This window comes from Pan paniscus, chromosome 5 (assembly GCF_029289425.2).
Source record: "Pan paniscus chromosome 5, NHGRI_mPanPan1-v2.0_pri, whole genome shotgun sequence".
Classification (NCBI taxonomy): Eukaryota; Metazoa; Chordata; class Mammalia; order Primates; family Hominidae; genus Pan; species Pan paniscus.
The window spans coordinates 169812107-169832088 of NC_073254.2; the positions used below are offsets into that span (position 1 = coordinate 169812107).

General features: G+C 39.9%; 1 protein-coding gene across 4 annotated transcripts in view; it reads left to right on the plus strand.

Moving 5' to 3' along the window:
* PCMT1 (protein-L-isoaspartate (D-aspartate) O-methyltransferase) overlaps positions 1-17758 on the plus strand; it is a 59128-nt gene extending 41370 nt beyond the window's left edge. For 2 of the 4 annotated variants that reach the window (XM_034963067.3, XM_034963070.3), the window contains 4 exons: positions 775-895; positions 3642-3727; positions 9442-9611; positions 16953-17758. In XM_034963067.3, the coding sequence (XP_034818958.1) occupies positions 775-895; positions 3642-3727; positions 9442-9611; positions 16953-16965 (390 nt within the window). In that variant the 3' untranslated portion in view covers positions 16966-17758. Of the gene's footprint in view, positions 1-774; positions 896-3641; positions 3728-9441; positions 9667-16952 lie in introns of all 4 variants that reach the window. The other 2 variants (XM_034963069.3, XM_063605022.1) reach the window with 2 other exon arrangements.
* The last annotated feature ends 2224 nt before the right edge of the window (positions 17759-19982 follow it).

Genomic DNA, 19982 nt, shown 5'->3' on the forward strand with positions numbered 1-19982 from the left:
TGCCTCCCAAAGTGCTGGGATTATAGGTGTGAGCCACTGTATATATTTTCATGTTTTCTACTAAAAGCAGTAGAAACAAGTGTAGAAATTCCTTCCCATCAGGCGGGAGGCAGGGTGTGTGGTGGCTCACTCCTGTAATCCCAGCACTTTGGGAGGCCGAGGCGGGCAGATCACGAGGTCAGGAATTTGAGACCAGCCTGACCAACGTGGTGAAACCCTGTCTCTACTAAAAATACAAAAAAATTAGCTGGGCATGGTGGTGCGTGCCTGTAATCTCAGCTACTCAGGAGGCTGAGGCAGGAGAATCGCTTGAACCTGGGAGGCAGAGGTTGCAGTGAGCTGAGATCGTGCCACTGTACTCCAGCCTGGGTGACAGAGCGAGACTTTCTCAAAAAAAAAAAAAAAAATTCCTCCCTGTCAAATTCTTTATGTAACATTTTAATATTTAAAGTTATACTTTAGATGGAATTTAAACAAAAAATTATTGTACTACTATTAAATATTGGTAATTTTCTTCAAAGTTCTAGATTTAATCTAAGAAAGATATAATTTTTCTTAGTATTACGAATTTTATTCAATGAGAGTGATAGTTGAGAAAGTTGTATATATGGTAAATAATTTATGATAAACTGAGTGTTTAGCAATCTATAGAAGCCTTAAGCTATTTTTGTTTTCTCTTTGCAGAATATGACTTTCGATAAGGAAAAACTTCAATAATACTTTAGAAAAACAAATTTAGCCCAATGAGCTACTGAATTGTTTTCTCTTTTCCAGGTTGGATGTACTGGAAAAGTCATAGGAATTGATCACATTAAAGAGCTAGTAGATGACTCAATAAATAATGTCAGGAAGGACGATCCAACACTTCTGTCTTCAGGGAGAGTACAGCTTGTTGGTAAGTATCAGAAAACTTTAAAAATTTCTTCAGAGGATTTTTATTTTCAGAAGATCCAATGCAAGCTAAATAATATTCAGAGGTAATTATTGCATTTTTTTTTACAATCACTTTTAAGTACTAAAAAATAAAAACGATTATTTTTGCTCACCTAGTGAGTATTTTGCAGCCATCTCTTTGTGAGTTTAATTTTGTATTTTCCTATTAACCTCTGAGATTGAATTTTTTGTAATGTGTTTGACCATTAGGATTTTGTCTTTTGTGAAGTACCTGTTCAGATATTGGATTGCTTGTATTTTTGACTTACAGGGCTTCTAGCCCTTTGTCTATATATATAAATACATTTCTTCTCCCATCTGAGGTGTGCCTTTTCACCTTATTGGTACCCTTTTGATAATAGAAATTCTTAATTTTAATGTAGTCAGACTTACCAATTTTTTTCAGTGCTTTCTGTGTCCTTTTTAAGGATACTCTGAGGCCATGAAGATATGTCTCTTATTATTTCTTAGAACCTTTATCATTTTTAGCTTTTCATGTTTAGGTTTTTGATCTTCCTGATGTTGGTTTTTGTGTATGTGTGAGGTAAAGGTGCAGTTATATGTTTTTGTGTATGAATATCCAGTTGTATTCCCCAGACACACTCAGTTTTGTTTAAAAGATAAAATATTGGCCAGGAGCGGTGGCTCACACCTGTAATCCCAGCACTTTGGGAGGAGGCTGAGGTGGGCAGATCATGAGGTCAAGAGTTTGAGACCAGCCTGACCAACATGGTGAAACTCCATCTCTACTAAAAATACAAAAATTAGCTGGGCGTGGTGGCGCACGCCTGTAGTCCCAGCTACTCGGGAGGCTGAGGCAGGAGAATTGCTTGAACCCTAGAGGCGGAGGTTGCAGTAAGCTGAGATCGCACCACTGAACTCCAGTCTGGCGACAGAGCTAGAGTCTGTCTCAAAAAAATAAATAAAATAAAATAAAGGCCCGGGCAGCTCTAGTAGCCACAGCCACCTCTAGAGGGATCTGGCTGAGGAGGAAGTGGAGGTGTTGCTTTCCTTGACCTTTGCCCTGATCCTGTGTGGACACTGAAAGAGGAATACAGGAGTAAACCACACCAATATGAGTCTCATGTTGCCAGTGAGGGACGTGAGAGATCAAGAGATAGACGAAGGTCAAGTGACAGATCACAGGATTCATCTCATGAAAGAACAGAGTCTCAACTCACTTCTTGTATTAAAAATGTTTCTTCTCTGGCTGGATGTGGTGGCTCATGCCTGTAATCCCAGCACTTTGGGAGGCCAAGGCGGGCGGATCACTTGTCAGGAGTTCGAGACCAGCCTGGCCAACATGGTGAAACCCCGTCTCTACTAAAAATACAGAAATAAGCCGGGCATGGTGGCAGGCACCTGTAGTCCTAGCTACTCAGGAGGCTGAGGCAGGAGAATCGCTTGAACCTGGGAGGCGGAGGTTGCAGTGAGCTGAGATCGCGCCGTTGCACTCTAGCCTGGCAGACAAGAGCGAGACTTCGTCTCAAAAAAAAAAAAAAAAAGAAATGTTAACTTCTCCAACACGACAGCACCATGTTGCATGAGAAAAAGATCACAGTTCCTCTCGTCCAAGCAGTCCTTGTTCTCCAAAAGCCTCCCCACATGGTTCCATTAGCAGTACTGGGAACAGCAGTAGAAACAGTAGTCAGTCAAGTTTAGATAATAGCTGTTAAGATATCTGGGGAGATGGTGTTTGTATTTGAGAATGCAAAAGAAGGAGCTCTGAATATAAGAACATATGAACAGATAGCACCAATAGTGAGTAATACTAGATTTGTTGTAGACCCATCCATTTCTACTGCACAGCCAAATACAGTGTTGGGCAGGATATTTGTTTGGATCTGGCCGAGAACATAACTTTACACAACCCAATGAGAAAGGAGAGTATGAAGTAGCAGAGGGAATTGGTTCTACTGTGTTTCAATCTATTCTGGATTACTATAAAATAGGAATTACCTTTTGTCCTGATGGCATAACTGTTCCTGAATTGAGAGAAGCATGGGACTATCTATGTATGTCTTTTGAATGTAGTACTATTAAGGTACTATATCTTAAGTTAACTTAAATAGGTGCTTCTGCCAAAGTATTCCTCCAGTAAAATTCATATAGTTTGCTGCCCATAAGGAGCAAAAAATATTTACCTTGGGCTTATTTGAATGATTAGGATGAGATTTAAAACGGAACTTTTCAGTTCCGTTATCTCCAGTGCCGTTTCGTGCTTTAGAGTGAGTCACGTGCAGGGAGTGTGAACGTCAGAGGTGGTTTATTATCCAGTCTGCCTTATCCTTAATCTGTTCACAGATATTTATTTACTAATGCTTTCGTTCTTAAGAGTTGTGGGATAGAGGCTGGGCGCAGTGTCTCACACCTGTAAACCCAGCACTTTGGGAGGCTGAGGCGGGTGGATCACCTGAGGTCAGGAGTTCAAAAAAAAGAGTTGTGAGATAGGAAAATGAAGTGCTTTTCATTTACTAAATGATTGTTAACTCCAGTTTTTCATCAAAATAAAATTCCATTGTTTTAATGTTTCTGACCAAAAAATAAAATAAAATGAGTTAAAAACAGCAAAAAAGTGAATATCCAGTTGTCCCAGGATCATTTATTGAAAAATCTATCCTTTCTCCATTGTAAACCTCCTGTACTAGAATTCTTCACATTAAGTTTGATCTAAACAGGTTTTTAAAGCATAGCTGTTTTTCTTTCAGTGGGGGATGGAAGAATGGGATATGCTGAAGAAGCCCCTTATGATGCCATTCATGTGGGAGCTGCAGCCCCTGTTGTACCCCAGGCGGTGAGTTGGGATTTTTTCTGTTTGTGTGTTTTTATTCAACTAAAACTCTACAAGACTTAAATAGAAAAGACTTCTAGATGATGTTCAAAATATAATTAGACTTTTATATCATACATTTTGGTTACAATTAGCTGCTACTCTTTTCTTTTTTCATATGCAAACAATTGTATAAATGACATGAAAATTACTAAACCCCAGTTTGTGGCGCTCATATTTGATCCAGGTAAGAACTGGGACAACAGTAGAATTGGGAAAATCCCTCTGGAGTTTATGACCTGATAATCAGGGGTTTTTTTGTTTGTTTTTTGTTTTTTGTTTTTTTTTTGCTTTTGTCAAAAAAGAGTTTTGCTCTTGTCGCCCAGGCTGGAGTGCAGTGGCCCAATTTCAGCTCACTGCAACCTCCGCCTCCCGGGTTCAAGTGATTCTCCTGCCTCAGCCTCCTGAGTAGCTGGGATTACAGGCGCCCACCACCACACCCAGCTAATTTTTGTATTTTTAGTAGAGACGGGGTTTCACCATGTTGGCCAGGCTGGTCTCGAACTCCTGACCTCGGGTGATCTGCCCGCCTCAGCCTCCGAAAGTGCTGGGATTACAGGCGTGAGCCACTGCACCCGGCCAGTTTGATGTTTTTTAAATAGCAGAATATGTAAGGCTGTATTTGGTGTATGGGAGATATGCGAAAGTATTTGCCATACATCATATTCTCACAAAGCTTGTATTCTAGAAGAGATATGTCATATATGTAACTGGGAAATTAGCGATATGATAACATATAATTAACACAGGATATCTATTGGAAGGAAAATAAAATATGCATATGAGGGAGAGAATTGTGCAGTGAGTGGTCAAGGAGACATCACACACGGATGGAACTTGAACTGAATCTTAAGAATAGTAGGATATATGGCCGGGCATGGTGGCTCATGCATGTAACCCCAGCACCTTGGGAGGCCAAGGTGGGAGGATTGCTTGAGCCTAGGAGTTTGAGACCAGTCTGAGTAACATGGCAAGACCCTGTTTAAAAAAAAAAATTAGCCAGGCACAGTGGCGCATATGCCTGTAGCCCCAGCTACTCTGGAGGCTGAGGTGGGAGAATTGCTTGAGCCCAAGCTGTTGAGGCTGCATTGAGCCATGTTTGTGCCATGGCACTGTAGCCTGTGGTCCTAGATTTCTGTTACATATGGCTTTTGCGTAGTTCTTGAGTAGATGACCAGGGGATGAAGGTGACACTGTTTCTTCTGTCTAGTCTCATCCGTTTTTTTTGTAGGCTTAGATCAGTTATGGGAAGATGAAAGTTGTATAATTTGTTCTGGTCATTGACTTGCTGCTTATTGGCCAAGTGACTGGGAAAATGACTTAATTGCTTTGGCCCTGTTGATTATCTGTTTAAAAAAAAAAAGTAGCTCACGCCTGTAATCCCAGCACTTTGGGAGGCTAAGGCAGATGAATCACTTGCGCTCAGAAGTTCGAGACCAGCCTGGGCAACATGGCAAAACCCCATCTCTACAAAAAATACAAAAAATTAGATGTGGCAGGCACTTGTAGTCCCAGCTACTCAAGAGGCTGAGGTGGGAGGATAGCTTGGATTGCGTGAGCCTGAGAGGTTGAGGCTGCAGTGAGCCATGCTTGTACTGCTGCATTCCAACCTGGGTGACAAAGTGAGACCCTGTCTCAAAAAAAAAAAAAAAAAAAAAGGTAGATTGAACCAGTGGTTTTAACACATTTTAACTGAAGTATTAATATAATGTAGAAAATTTTGCAAGTCATAAACGAACAGCTCAATGAATTTGAACGCATGACCAATGGGTTTTTAACTTTTCAAAAAAAAATATTGACAACCTAGAGTGAACAGTTAAAATCTGAAATAGAACTGTGCTTAAATGAGGCGGGTGGGTGCAGGGCCCATTTCTCCCTACTGGGACCCTGAAGTGATCTTGAAAGATATTTCTAGATTTAATTAAATTGAATTTAAATATTGTAGTAATACTTGCAAGTATTATAGGGGTATGTATACATCTGATTTAAGATAGATGTACTGAAGGGGCTTTCTAGTTTTAAGATAGCAGAATGAAGATGTTTATGCCTTCTTTTGGATATCACCCCAAGATAACCAGAAAAACAGAAGCATAAACTCCATACTCAATTAACTAGGAGACTATACCTGCAATCCTGAACTCCACAGTGTGTGAAGATAGAAAGCAGATGGAATAATAGCTGACCCAGGAGGGTAGAGGAAGTAGAAACTAAAGAGACTACAGAGTGAAATATTATGCATACGCAGTTTGCTCTGCAAAACTCTGAAAAGGCTTAGGAATTGGTGGCATCAAGACCTTGAAAATCATAGGTAAAGCATGGGTCTGAAAAGAGGGAATGCTGCTTGAGACTCTGCATGAGGAATAATCAGCACTAATCCCTAAGTAAGAAATTTTCTAAAAACTGGTGGACATAATTCTAACACAAAGAATTTTTAAAATAAGAAAAAAGAACAACCATAGCATTTATATTCAGAATATTAGGGGATAAAGAGAAGATTCTGAAAGCCTCTAGAGGCCAGGTGTGGTGGCTCACACTTCTCAGCAGTTTGGGAGGCCAAGGAAGGAGGATCGCTTGAGGATCTGAGTTTGAGACCAGCCTGGGCAACATAGCGAGACCCCATCTGTACAAAAAAATTTAAAAATTAGCCAGATGTGGCAGCCTGTGCCTGTAGTCCCAGCTACATGGGAGGCTGAGGTGGGAGGATTGCTTGAGCCCAGGAAGTTGAGATTTCAGTGAACCATGATTGCACCACTGTATTCCAGCCTAGGTGACAGAGCAAGACCCTGTCTTTAGAAAAAATAAATAAAAGCTTCTAGAAAAATAAAACAGATCTCCTGTTAAGGACTGGTAATCAGAAAGGCATCAGACTGCAAACAGCATTAGAATTTGTAAGTCAGAGTACCAAACCATCAAATTCTGAGTTGAAAATTATTTCCAACCTTGAATTCTGTATGCACACACATCACCAAGATAGTTTTAGGTTTGCAAATCTCCATCTCTTTCTTTTAATACATTCCATGCACTATTTCACAAAATGCTTCTGAAGGAACTTTCTTAAATGATTAAGATGTCTTAAAATGTCTTAAAATTTAATGTATTAAAATGCCATTTTTGTCATCCAAAAATGAAATGAGGGAAGAGACAGATAGTAGGAAAAACCAAAAGAGGAAACCACATAAGGCATCTTGATCAGGCAGAGGCATGGAAGTTTGTGGGATTGTTACAAAGGGAAGGGCCTGGATGGAAGCTGTGCAGCAGGCCTGGAGAATAACCAGCTCAGATTTGGAGCAAGAGGAGGAAAGGAAACAATGATTGGATACTTCTTGACTCAGCAGCAAATCATAGTTACACAGTCATAACTAGAAATGATTTTAATAAAAAATGATTGGTTGGATTGGGGGAAGGAAGCAGAATGTAGATTAAGGGAGTTCAATCCTTATCTAGCATATGTTTTGAAATATAAAGGTAAATACTAGAAGACATAGCTAAAAGGATTTGAAATGACTGGATTTAGAGAGCAAGGGTGGGGTAGGGAGAGGAAGTCAGCTGTTTTTCATTATAAGCCTTGAAATTGAGAAAAACAAGAAGATAGACTTGCAGACAACCAAAACTTTGATTGAGGGCACCCTTTCCTGAGGTAATAAATATCCAAAGTAAGGTTTCTGGCTGGGCATGGTGGCTCATGCCTGTAATCCCAGTACTTTAAGAGGCCGAGGAGAGCGGATCACTTGAGGTTAGGAGTTCGAGACCAGCCTGGCCAACATGTTGAAAGCCCGTCTCTATTAAAAATACAAAAAAAATTAGTCGGGCTCGGTGCTTGGCACCTGTATTCCCAGCTACTTGGGAGGCTGAGGCATGAGAATTGCTTGAACCCGGGAGGCGGAGGTTGCAGTGAGCCGAGATCGTGCCACTGCACTCCAGCCTGGGTGACAAAGTGAGACTCAGTCTCAAAACAATAAAAAACTACAACAAAAAACAAAACAAAACAAAAAACCAAAGTAAGGTTTCTTCTTTAATGTTTTTTATTAATAGTGATCCGTAAAGCTATATGAAAATGGTAACATGATTTAAAAGTTTTCTGACTGTAAGAGCTTTCATTGAATACTCTTGGTTCTTCATTGACAGGAGTGTCCTCATTCTAACACTGCAGGGACTCCAGCCCTACCTTCCCTCCTTATGGTACCAGTAAACCTCAATTGAATCGTATAACTAGGGTTCCCTTATCCCTTCAGTGATGCCCTAGATTCTACAATAATAGGATAGGGATTCCTTGCTGATTTTCTACACTTCCTCTCCTCCCCTCCTCCTTCCTTCAAACCCACAAAGATTCAAAACAGGCACACAGGCATTAGAATTCTATGCTCTGCCTTTGGCCCGCCAAGAGGATAGTTCTATATTAGTTGGTTCAGTTCAAACATTTTGAGCACTACAGTTGTACCAGGTACTGTGTTAGATGCTAAAGACACAAAGATGAATAAGACACAGTCCCCATCCTCAAGAGCTTGTCGTTTAATAGAGGAGGCTGATAGTTGAGTAATAATATAACAATCAAAGTATGTACAGGGTGAGTATCCCTTCTCCAAAATATTTGGGACCAGAAGTGTTTTGGATTTTGGATTTTTTCAGATTTTTTCACATTTTGGAATATTTACATATACATAATGAGATATCTTGGGAATGGGACCAAGTCTAAACATAAAACTCATTTATGTTATACCTCTTATACACGTAGCCTGAAGGTAATTTTGTATAATAGTTCAAATAATTTTGTGCATGGAATAAAGTTGTGACTGCATTTTGACTGTGACTTGCCACATGAGGTCAGGTGTGAAATTATCTACTTGTGGTGTCATGTTGATGTTCAGAGTTTTGGATTTTGGAGCATTTCCAGTTTCGGGTTTTCAGATTATTGATGCTCAACCTGTATATACTATGTATTTATTTTTAAGACGGAGTCTCGCTCTGTCACCCAGGCTGGAGTGTGGTGGCGTGATCTTGGCTAACTGCAGCCTCCGTCTCTGGGTTCAAGCAATTCTGCCTCAGCCTCCTGAGTAGATAGGACTACAGGCATCCGACACCATGCCTGGCTAATTTTGTACTTTTTTAGTAGAGTTGGGGTTTCACTGTGTTGGCCAGGCTGGTCTTGAACTCGTGACCTCAAGTGATCTGCCCACCTTGGCCTCCCAAAGTGCTGGGATTACAGGCGTGAGCTGCCGTGTCTGGCCTTAATTTGTATATACTAAATAAAGAACGTTTCTGCTTTCTGCCTATGGACACTAAAAGTTGTTTATAATGATGTCAAATGACTATTAATATAAAATCTGGGCCGGGCACAGTAGCTCACGCCTGTAATCCAAGCACTTTGGGAAGCTGAGGTGGGTGGAGTACTTGAGGTCAGGAGTTCGAGACCAGTGTGGCCAATATGGTGAAACCCTGTCTCTACTAAAAATACAAAAATTAGCTGGGCATGGTGGCGTGTGCCTGTAGTCCCAGCTACTTGGGAGACTGAGGTAGGAGAATCACTTGAACCCGCGAGGCAGAGGTTGCAGTGAGCTGAGATCATGTCTTTGCACTCCAGCCTGGGCGACAGAGTGAGACCCTGTCTCAAAAATAAATAAATAAAATAAAATAAAATCTGTAACTTGGTGGTGTATGTGCTTTTTTTTTTCTTCTTTTAGCTAATAGATCAGTTAAAGCCCGGAGGAAGATTGATATTGCCTGTTGGTCCTGCAGGCGGAAACCAAATGTTGGAGCAGTATGACAAGCTACAAGATGGCAGCATCAAAATGAAGCCTCTGATGGGGGTGATATACGTGCCTTTAACAGATAAAGAAAAGCAGTGGTCCAGGTGGAAGTGATTTTATCTTCTGCTCTTTCTTCTTCCACACATGCAAGGTGAAAGGGTGTGGATTTTAAGACATTAGACTACAAGAGCTGTTTTTGGTTGTCACCTTTGTGCTCCTCCATTATAACGTCAGAAATTCATTACATTAAAAATGTGAAAAATGTTGCATGGTCTGCCCTTATTTTGGTTTAATATATATATCTTTGGGAAAGGGAGGGTGAGACTTGGTTGGCACAAAGGCTTTTTTTTTTTTTTTTTTTTTAGAGAGACTTTCAGCTTCAATTCAGTACTTTGTAAGGATTTTTTCTTCATTATCAGCCACTCTGTTTTTATATTTTTTAATTATTTTTATAGCACTGGATGGGCATGGAAACAATGAGTTTGGTCTGTAAAAGAGGCCAGGCGGAGTGGCTCACGCCTGTAATCCCAGCACTTTGGGAGGCCTAGGCGGGCGGATCACTTGAGGTCAGGAGTTTGAGACTAGCCTGGCCAACATGGTGAAACCCCGTCTCTATTAAAAATACAAAATCAGCTGGGCGTGATGGCACAGGCCTGTAATCCCAGCTACTCAGGAGGCTGAGCCAGGAGAATTGCTTAAACCCTGGAGGCGGAGGTTGCAGTGGGCCGAGATTTTGACACTGCACTCCAGCCTGGGAGACAGAGCAAGGCTCTGTCTCAAAAAAAAAAAAAAAAAAAAAAACAAGGGGCCATCATTTCCTGCCCTGTGTATTGTACCAACAAGGAGAAAGAAGGGGAAAGATAACAGTCGTCTCAGTTTTCTAAAATGTCAGGATACCAGAGAGGACATTCTACCTCTCAGCTTGGTTTATCTGTTTCAACCAAATCATAGATACCTGACAGCCCATGCCTATTTTTCATTCAGCCTTGTTTAAGAGTCACCTTCTCCCCATTCTATAGAATAGGCCAGCCACTGTTTAAGCTATTCTGGCTAAATTCCTAGGAAGAGGCAAGGATTCTACAAGTTACCCAATGAGTGCCCAGGTCTCACAAACCCACCCAGAGGCATGCAGCAACTTTCAGCACAACATGGCTTATAAAGAATGTCCACTTTTGTTTTATGTCTCAGCATAATCTGAATATTTTGTTTGAAGCCAAGATTTCTCTTCTCTTTTCCTCCCCTTCCCACTCCCTTCCATGAGAGAGAGTGACATCAGTACATAACAGTGCCATTAGCTCAAATTACTTGAAATTAAATGCCAAAACAAGAACGGCTTTACAGTTTCCTTGTCTTAGAATCTTATTTTTATTTGACATAAAGATTCTTATTTTAAAATAATTAGTTTCTTAATAAGGAAAAGGGGTGATAATAAGTTTAATAGATCTCTCAATTTTGTTTTTATTCTTCACCAATAGCTATTTTCTGTGAATTATAGCGTGGAGCACAGCCACTGAAAAAAAAAAAAAAAAGCATTTTAGTCCAGGCATTTTGGGAGGCTGAGGCGAGCCAATCATCTTAAGTCAGGAGTTTGAGACCAGCCTGGCCAACATGGTGAAACCCTGTCTCTACTAAAAACACAAAAATTAGCTGGGCATGTTGGCTTGCATCTGTAGTCCCAGGCACTCAGGAGGCTGAGGTAGGAGAATTGCTTGAACCCAGGAGGCGGAGGTTGCAGTGAGTCGAGATCACACTACTACATTCTAGCCTGGGTGACAGAACGAGACTCTGTCTCAAAAAAAAAAAAAAAATTAAAAATTAAAATTAAAAAGGCATTTAAAAAATTACTGGTTTTTTCAACTGGAATCAGATGTAGTTATTAACAACTAACTAAAACCTTCCTTCACTTTGCTTCTAGTATGGTTTATACAATTACATAATTGTGAGATTATTGTAGTATAAAAGGGGCAAATATGTTACTGAAATTACTGAAATTTGATAAGAAGAGTTGATTTTCATTAGCAACTTAGAAATTTTTCTTTTTATATACAATAAATATTAGTGTTGAACATCTTGCCTATAATTTAATTATGAAGGAATTATAAAAAGGGAATTTTGTTTTTATGACTAGAGGTAGATTTACAGTGAAGCTAACAAAGCTGAAGCTGCAGAGCCCTTGCTTGTCTAGGTTTTCTCTGACCCTGTTCTTAATTTAATTTAATTAAAAAAAATTTTTTTTTTGAGACGGAGTTCTGCTCTGTTACCCAGGCTGTGTAGAGCAGTGGTGCAATCTCAGCTCACTACAACCTCCGTCTCCCAGGTTCAAGCAATTCTCCTGCCTCAGCTTCCCAAGTAGCTGAGAGTATAGGCGCCCAGCTAAATTTTGTATTTTTAGTAGAGAAGGGGTTTCACCATATTGGCCAGGCTGGTCTCGAACTCCTGACCTCAGGTGATCTGCCCGCCTCGGCCTCCCAAAGTGCTGGGATTACAGGTGTCAGCCACCATGCCTGGCCCTGTTCTTAATTTTATATTATGCATAGTCTTACTGATTTTTTTTTTAACTTCATAAAAAGGTTCCCCTGTTTTCTAATTATATAAACCTTAGGCCCCCACAAAACCTGAATCCACCTTTGATAAAACCAAACTATTTGTATTAAGAAATTTAAAATAGGGCCAGGTATGGTGGCTCATGCCTGTAATCCCAGTGCTTTGGGAGGTTGAGGTGGGAGGATCACTTGAGGCCAGAAGTTCAAGACAAGCCTGGGAAACATAGTGAGACCTCGTATCTACTAAAAATTTAAGAACTAGCCAGGCGTGGTGGTGTGCACCTCTAGTTCTGGCTACTTGGGAGGCTGAGATAAGAGGATCACTTAAGCCCAGAAGCGGCAGTGAGCTGTGATCACCACAGCATTCCAGGCTGGGCAACAGAGCAAGTCCTTATCTTTAAAAAATATATTTAGAATAATTTTTAAATTTATGGACAATTATTCAGTCATCTGCTAAACATTAAATGTATACTTGCTTTTAGGCTGGGCGCAGTGGCTCACGCCTGTAATCCCAGCACTTTGGGAGGCTGAGGTGGGCGGATCACAAGGTCAGGAGATCGAGACCATCCTGGGTAACATGGTGAAACCCCGTCTCTTCTAAAAATACAAAAAAATTAGCCGGGCGTGGTGGCAGGCACCTCTAGTCCCAGCTACTCGGGAGCTGGGAAGGGACAAAAGTCGAGTCAGAAACAGGAAGTGGTTATAGCAATTCAAGGGTGAAATGATGGTCTGCATTAAGGCAGTGGTAGTAAGGATAGAGAGAAGTGGGTGGATAGCTACATCTAAAATACTGTCACTGTTTTCTGGGAATTATCATCTAAAAAGTTCCCTAGTCAACTTCTTGCCAGGCTACGTGATTTCTGTTCTTTCAAACTTTCCGTTTTTGTTTTGTTTTGATACAGTCTCTCTCTCTCACCCAGGCTGGAGTGCAGTGGCATGATCTCTGCTCACTGCAGCCTCAACCTCCTGGGCTCAAGCGATCCCCCCTGCCTCAGCCTCCTGAGTAGCTGGGACCACAGGGTGTGCCACCATACTCAGCTGATTTTCTTGTTTTTTTTGTGTAGACAGGGGGTTTTGCCATGTTGCCCAGGCTGGTCTCGGACTCCTGAGCTCAAGCGTTCCACCCACCTCAGCCTCCCAAAGTGCTGGGATTACAGGCTTGAGCCACCAGCCTCAAACTTTCTTCAGGATTACTTTAACTCATTATAATACTTTCCTAGGAACCTTGTCTTGTGTCTCACCAGCTTTCCACCTTTCTTACTGAGGAATAATCCAGAGCTAATTGCGGTGCTCTGATGAGGGTGAGATCCCATTTTTGCTGAGGAGATGTGGCAGAAACTGTATTTTTAAAAATGAGAATTAGTGGACATGCGGAATTCTAGTACCAAGTAAAGATCCAAACTTTAATGTAGACTTGAGTCTTTTTACACTTGGAAAGATGTCACTTGTAATTTTGGTGGATTAATAGAAGGGGAGACAATGCTAGATCTATAGGCCAGAGACCTAGAATCTGTGGAATTGTGTTCATGACTATGGACATGTAATAGTTGTATTAGTTGCTACAGAAAGTTAATAGTTCTTAAGTATGTATTTTATTTTAAATAAATAATTTATATGTAAAAATATTTTGTTAATCTTCTGGTAAAAGTTTTATTTTTATTTATTTATAGATATTTTTGAGACAGAGTCTTGCTCTGTCACCCAGGCTGGAGTGCAGTGATGTGATCTTGGCTCACTGTACCTCCGCCTCCTGGGTTCAAGTGATTCTCCTGCCTCAGCCTCCCGCATAGCTGGGACTACAGGCACGCACCACGAGGCCCGGCTAATTTTTGTATTTTTAGTAGAGACGGGGTTTCACTGTGTTGACCAGGCTGTTCTCAAACTCCTGACATCAAGTGATCCACCCGCCTCAGCCTCCCAAACTGCTGGAATTACAGGTGTGAGCCACCACACCCAGACTATTTTTGTTTTTAGTAGTCACAAGAGTTAGTGTAATTGGTCCATCTTTAGTTTGTGAAACTGAGGAATGTTCAAGTTTATTATTCCATAAGCTCTTTGTTTATTGATGTCTTCTTAAAGTGCCTTGCATCTATGAAAAAGATGTTAGGAATTGACTGCATTTCCAAGACTGACAGTATTGGTGCTAAGGGATCCAATTGATCCCGTGTTCCATATTCTATATTGTTCCTTTTTAATCTCTTTACATATGTTCCAGTATTGTGACATACATTACATCCTTAAAAGCAGGGATATATTCTGTTACTTTTGGAATTCTTTTTGTCTCTCATAATGCTTCATACAAAGCAAATTGTACAACACTTTTATTACCTTGGAAGATCCATGAAATTATTAGAAAACGTTCATGGATTTTGATTGTTGTTTCCTTATAGTATATCTTTTCATTTATTCTTGGTAAAGAATGTATAAGACTAAATGTTAGTATCATAGAGTTAATAAAATCTAATAATTAAATTATGTATAATTATATACTAGTAGAAATATATACAGTTATTAACCTAATGAATATATTTAGCATAGTATATAGCAATTTTAAAGAGCCTTTCTAAAAATTTAGTACATACTGTTTTTTATTGTAAATGATCTATGCATGTAAGTCAGATAAAGAAATGGTCATACAGAATTTTGAACATTGGGGAAAATTTAATAACTTGAAAGTTACATGGATTTTAGAGTATTAGGCTTCTAAAAAATTGTGCACGCGCTGGCAGCAAGTTTTTGTTTTTCCCTAGCACCCCTAATTTTAAAATTCAGGTCTATAAACCTAATTTCTTTTCTTTTTTTAAAGTATTTTTTAGACAGAGAGGATAGTTGGAAAAATGGTACCTATGTTGTTGGGGGGCATTAATTTATTTACAGTATACTTAATGTCTTGCAGCAGGTAAATTGTAGTAAATTATTATTATTATTATTGTTTTCTGAGATGGAGTCTCACTCTGTCGCCCAGGCTGGAGTGCAGTGGCATGATCTCAGCTCGCTGCAACCTCCGCCTCCCTGGTTTAAGCGATTCTCCTGCCTCAGCCTCCCGAATATCTAGGATTACAGGTGCATGCCACCACACCCGGCTAATTATTTGTATTTTTAGTAGAGACGAGGTTTCACCATGTTAGCCAGGATGGTCTCGATCTCCTGACCTCATGATCCGCCCGCCTTGGCCTCTCAAAGTGCTGGGATTACAGGTGTGAGCCACCGCCCCTGGCCAAATTGTAGTAAATTATTTAAAAATAACAGTATCTTTGGCTTGAGCACGGTGGCTCACACCTGTAATCCCAGCACTTTGGGAGGCTAAGGTGGGCAGATCACTTGAGGTCAGGAGTTTGAGACCAGCCTGACCAACGTGGTGAAACCCTGTCTCTACTAATAATACAAAAAAAATGTAGCCGGTATGGTGGTGCCTGCCTGTAATCCCAGCTACTCGGGAGGCTGAGGCAGGAGAATTGCTGGAACCTGGGAGGCAGAGGTTGCAGTGAGCCATGATCACACCACTGCACTCCAGCCTAGGCGACAGAGCGAGACTCTGTCTCAAAAAAAAAAAAAAAAAAAAAAAAAAGCCAAAACAAGAGAAACAATATCTTCAGTTCATATTCTAAAAAGCAGAAGTGAATTTTACTTTATGAATAGAGCACTTTGCAAATAATTCTTTGTTGACCAAATATTTTAATGCCTGCATGAGTTAAGTAAAAGCTGTTCTATGAGAATTATAATATTGTTATTTGGAAGAATATATTAAGAGGAAGCAGACTTATGATTTGTCATTTAATAGATAATCCAATACTATAGGATAAAGGCAGCTTATTGGAGAAATAATTTTAAAAATATTTTCTTGCACAATTTACAAAATTTAGTTTAAAAAAATTGTCCAGTAATTTACCCCCACTTACTTGTGAAATTATGAGCTCTTTATTTCTTCTTCCCTTCAAATTTATCTTAACAACTTTTTCAAAACTTTTAACTTTAATTTTTATTGCCGACAAGTTGCTAGGATAGTACAAATAACTCCTAAATCTCTTCATCCAGAGTCATCAATTATTATCATTTTTCTACATTTCTTTCCCCTCTTTCTATATATACATATATGTAATTTTTTCCCTTTTTCTTAAGCCACTTGAGACTTAATTATCAATATCATGCTTCTTTACCTCTAAAGTTCTGGTTTTTGTCACTCATATTACCTTCAGCTATGAGGCTTGTGGGCTTCTCTCATGGTTTTATTCATTTTTTCACTTTTAACAGTTTTACTGAGGTATAACTGAGATACCATACAGTTTATTTTAGACTGCATTTTTATTCCTTCCTTCCTCTCACTGGCAGTTGCTGGTACAGTGCTGCACCTGGCTGAGCGGATGGTTTCTTTTGGAGCTGATAAAGCTGCCTTATGAAATCAGCTGACAGGTATATTATACCTACAGATGATGCCTTTTCTCTCAGAGCGCTTGGGTTGAGATTGACCCACTCCACAATTGCTAGTGGACATTCTGAGCAAAAGACCACATTTCTGTCCAATTTTGTGAATGTAACTATTAACTCATTTGAACTCTAAAACACTTAAGTTGTCATTTTACTATAGTGTAAAGATGACCGTAGATCTAAAAGATATTTTTTCTGAATTTTGACATTGAAGGAAGAAATCTATTTTTAGAAATCAAAAATGAAGAACTCACGCCCTTTAGGTTGCATACTTGGTTCTGGAGTGGCATGGAAGATGTTTGGAATGGCTGACCCTCTGTTGCTTTCACTTGGGTTGTTTGCATTTTTATTTTTTAAATATATTGCTTGGTGATCAGCGCATTTTTATTGACTTAACAGTTGTGTCTAAACTATTATAAAGCCAAATTGGGTAGTGTGTAACTCCTACTAATGTATTTCTCTCTTTTTTCCTCACAGGGATGAATTGTAAAAGCAACATCAGCTTGACCAGTATAAAATTACAGTGGATTGCTCATCTCAGTCCTCAAAGCTTTTTGAAAACCAACACCATCACAGCTTGTTTTGGACTTTGTTACACTGTTATTTTCAGCATGAAAATGTGTGTTTTTTTATGGTTTCTGATTCTTCAAAGAGGCACAGAGCCAAATTGGTAGAGGAAGGATGCAAAGTATAAATTTGTGTAATATTACTTTAACATGCCCATATTTTACTTGGAAATATTAAAAGAAAGGGTTCTGTAAAATGGAAAACTTAGTTTGTGAATTGATTTTGAGGAGTGGTTTTTCTTTTCTTGGACACTTAATTCTGTTCTGATATTAATTTATCAGATTGCTTTTGTGCACTGGATAACACCACCATTCACAAGTTAAGATTCTTGGTATTTGGATGTCTGTTAGATGCTACTAAGAAAATAGAGATGAGCTTTCTTTTTAAAGCTTTTGATGTGGTGTCATAGAATAGCATGTTGTAGATACAATCAGCTGCTTTGTTACCTTAAAACTAGGCATTTGTAAATATTAAACCTTAAGATGGCAGGTGATGTCCTGTAAACACTCAGCTGTTCAGATTGGACATAACTGACTTAGTTCTTCCCTTCTCTCTCTCTCAAAATTATAGGAGACTTGTAGTTTAGTGTTGTTTTCTGTTTCTAATTTGCTGCTGATAATGTATATGAACTTAACATGCTGTGTAAGCTGTGTCCTAGTTCTTGAACAGTTTATGCAGTGCTGCTTTGCCAAATAAAGTTAAAAGTAAAAGAGGCATTGGTTGTTTTTGAATATAGAAGGAAGGACAGCAAGTCCACCAGATAGGGAGTGTTTACGATCACGGGAAAAAGACTGTTTCTCTGGTTGTTTCCTTTTGCGAAGTCTGAGTAAGTAATTAGCATTAATCCAACTGTACACTGTAGAATGTGACTGCACTGCTCCAGGGCCAGGACCGTACTTCAGTCGTCATTTCTCTTTGACTCCCTAGCCCAGGGCTTGTCCTGTAGTAGCTATACAGTAAATGCTGGTGAGTGAGTGAGTGGTGAATGAATCGACTTAAAGTCAGGAAAGAACAGGATTGAGGATGAACAGACCAAAACCCATCTCTCACCTATACAAAGATTTATTAATATAATGACTATAGCTGAATTTCTAAGAAGGCAGTAGCACTTTGGGATCTTATTTAAATGTTGTGATTTATAACTTTTATAAGAAGAAGTTCTGGAACTGAGGAAATATAAGCTCCAGAATGAGCAGAATCAGCACTCCCAGCAAAGCCCTTCTACTGGGTGCATGTGTGGGTGCGTAATTCTGGCAAAGAACCTTTGTGGGCATGTGAACACTCCCCCCAGCTCTTGAAAAAAGTCTTAAATATTACTTCTTTACAAATGGCTTTTAGGCTGGGTGTGGTGGCTCATGCCTGTAATCCCAGCACTTTGGGAGGCTGAGATGGGCAGATCACCTGAGGTCAGGAGTTCAAGACCAGCCTGGCCAACATGGTGAAACCCCCTCTACCCCTCTCTACTAAAAATACAAAAATTAGCCGGGCATGGTGGCACACACCTGTAATCCCAGCTACTTGGGAAGCTGAGGCAGGAGAACTGCTTGAACCAGGGAGGCAGAGGTTGCAGTGAGCCAAGATCGCGCCATTGCACTTCAGCCTGGGTGACGAGTGAAACTCTCTCAATAAATAAATAAATAAAATGGCTTTTAAAACTGATGCATCTTTTCACAAGTGCCTCTTCTTGGGTAAGGTCTTAGACACAGGAAACTAGCATTATTTGGTGCCCAAAACTTGAGAGTTTAAATTTATTGTTGGCTTCAGTTTGCTGCTGTTAATTGCTTCCATACTCAGGCCATGAATCCCTGTGGTCCAGGACTAGTCCATTTTAAATAGTTGTAAAGGTCAAATATTCTTTTTTTTTTTTAATTATTTTTTGAGATGGAGTCTCGCTCTGTCACCCAGGCTGGAGTGCAGTGGCGCGATCTCAGCTCACTGCAAGCTCCGCCTCCCGGGTTCACGCCATTCTCCTGCCTCAGCCTCCAGAGTAGCTGGGATTACAGGTGCCCGCCACCACGCCGGCTAATTTTTTGTATTTTTAGTAGAGATGGGGTTTCACTGTGTTAGCCAGGGTGGTCTCGATCTCCTGACCTTGTGATCCCCCCACCTCGGCCTCCCAAAATGCTGGGATTACAGGTGTGAGCCACCACGCCCAGCCAAGGTCAGATATTCTTTACAACTTAAGTTAATTCTTAAATGTATCCACTGGTCTGTGTCTTTCATAGCCATTACCAACATTTTACTATATATGAGTCTCTATGTTTGGTTTTGGGAATAGAAAAGGGCCCTTACTCTCAAAAGTGTGAAGTCTGTTTGAGGAGACAATTATATAAATATGATAAGACAAACTTAAGTGCCACCTGATTAGTACAGACAGTGCTATGCCTTCAGCATTGTTCAAGCACTGCTCTTGGACTTTACATGTTTATGAATTAAAATTGTAGAATGTTGAATAAGCAGGAATGGGCTTTAAGGGAGCATGAATAAATGGGTAGAAACAGAAATAATGGATTTTAGATAGGCCTAAGAGTTTTTTTTTCTGTAAGGTGTGTGTGTGTGTGTGTGTGTGTGTGTGTATGTACAGGTTACAGGCAAGAAAAGTCTCCTTAATCTTTAGTATTCATAATTTCTAAAACATTTCCTTATGTCATTTTCCTTAATAGACATGATTCCTTTACATAATATGAAGGGCAACAATGAAAACATTTCAAAAAGTTTCAGTCTAGTGAGATAGTGTTGAAATGAGATTTTTTCTACAGATTTGGCTTTATTAAAGGCCAAATCAAGCTCTCAAAATTTATGTAATCTTGCCCAAGCATGGTGGCTCAAACTTGCAATCTCAGCACTTTGGGAGGCCAAGCGAGGAGGATTGCTTGAGGCCAGGAGTTCAAGACCAGCTTGAGCAACAAAGTGAGATCTTGTCTCTACAAAAAAACAAAA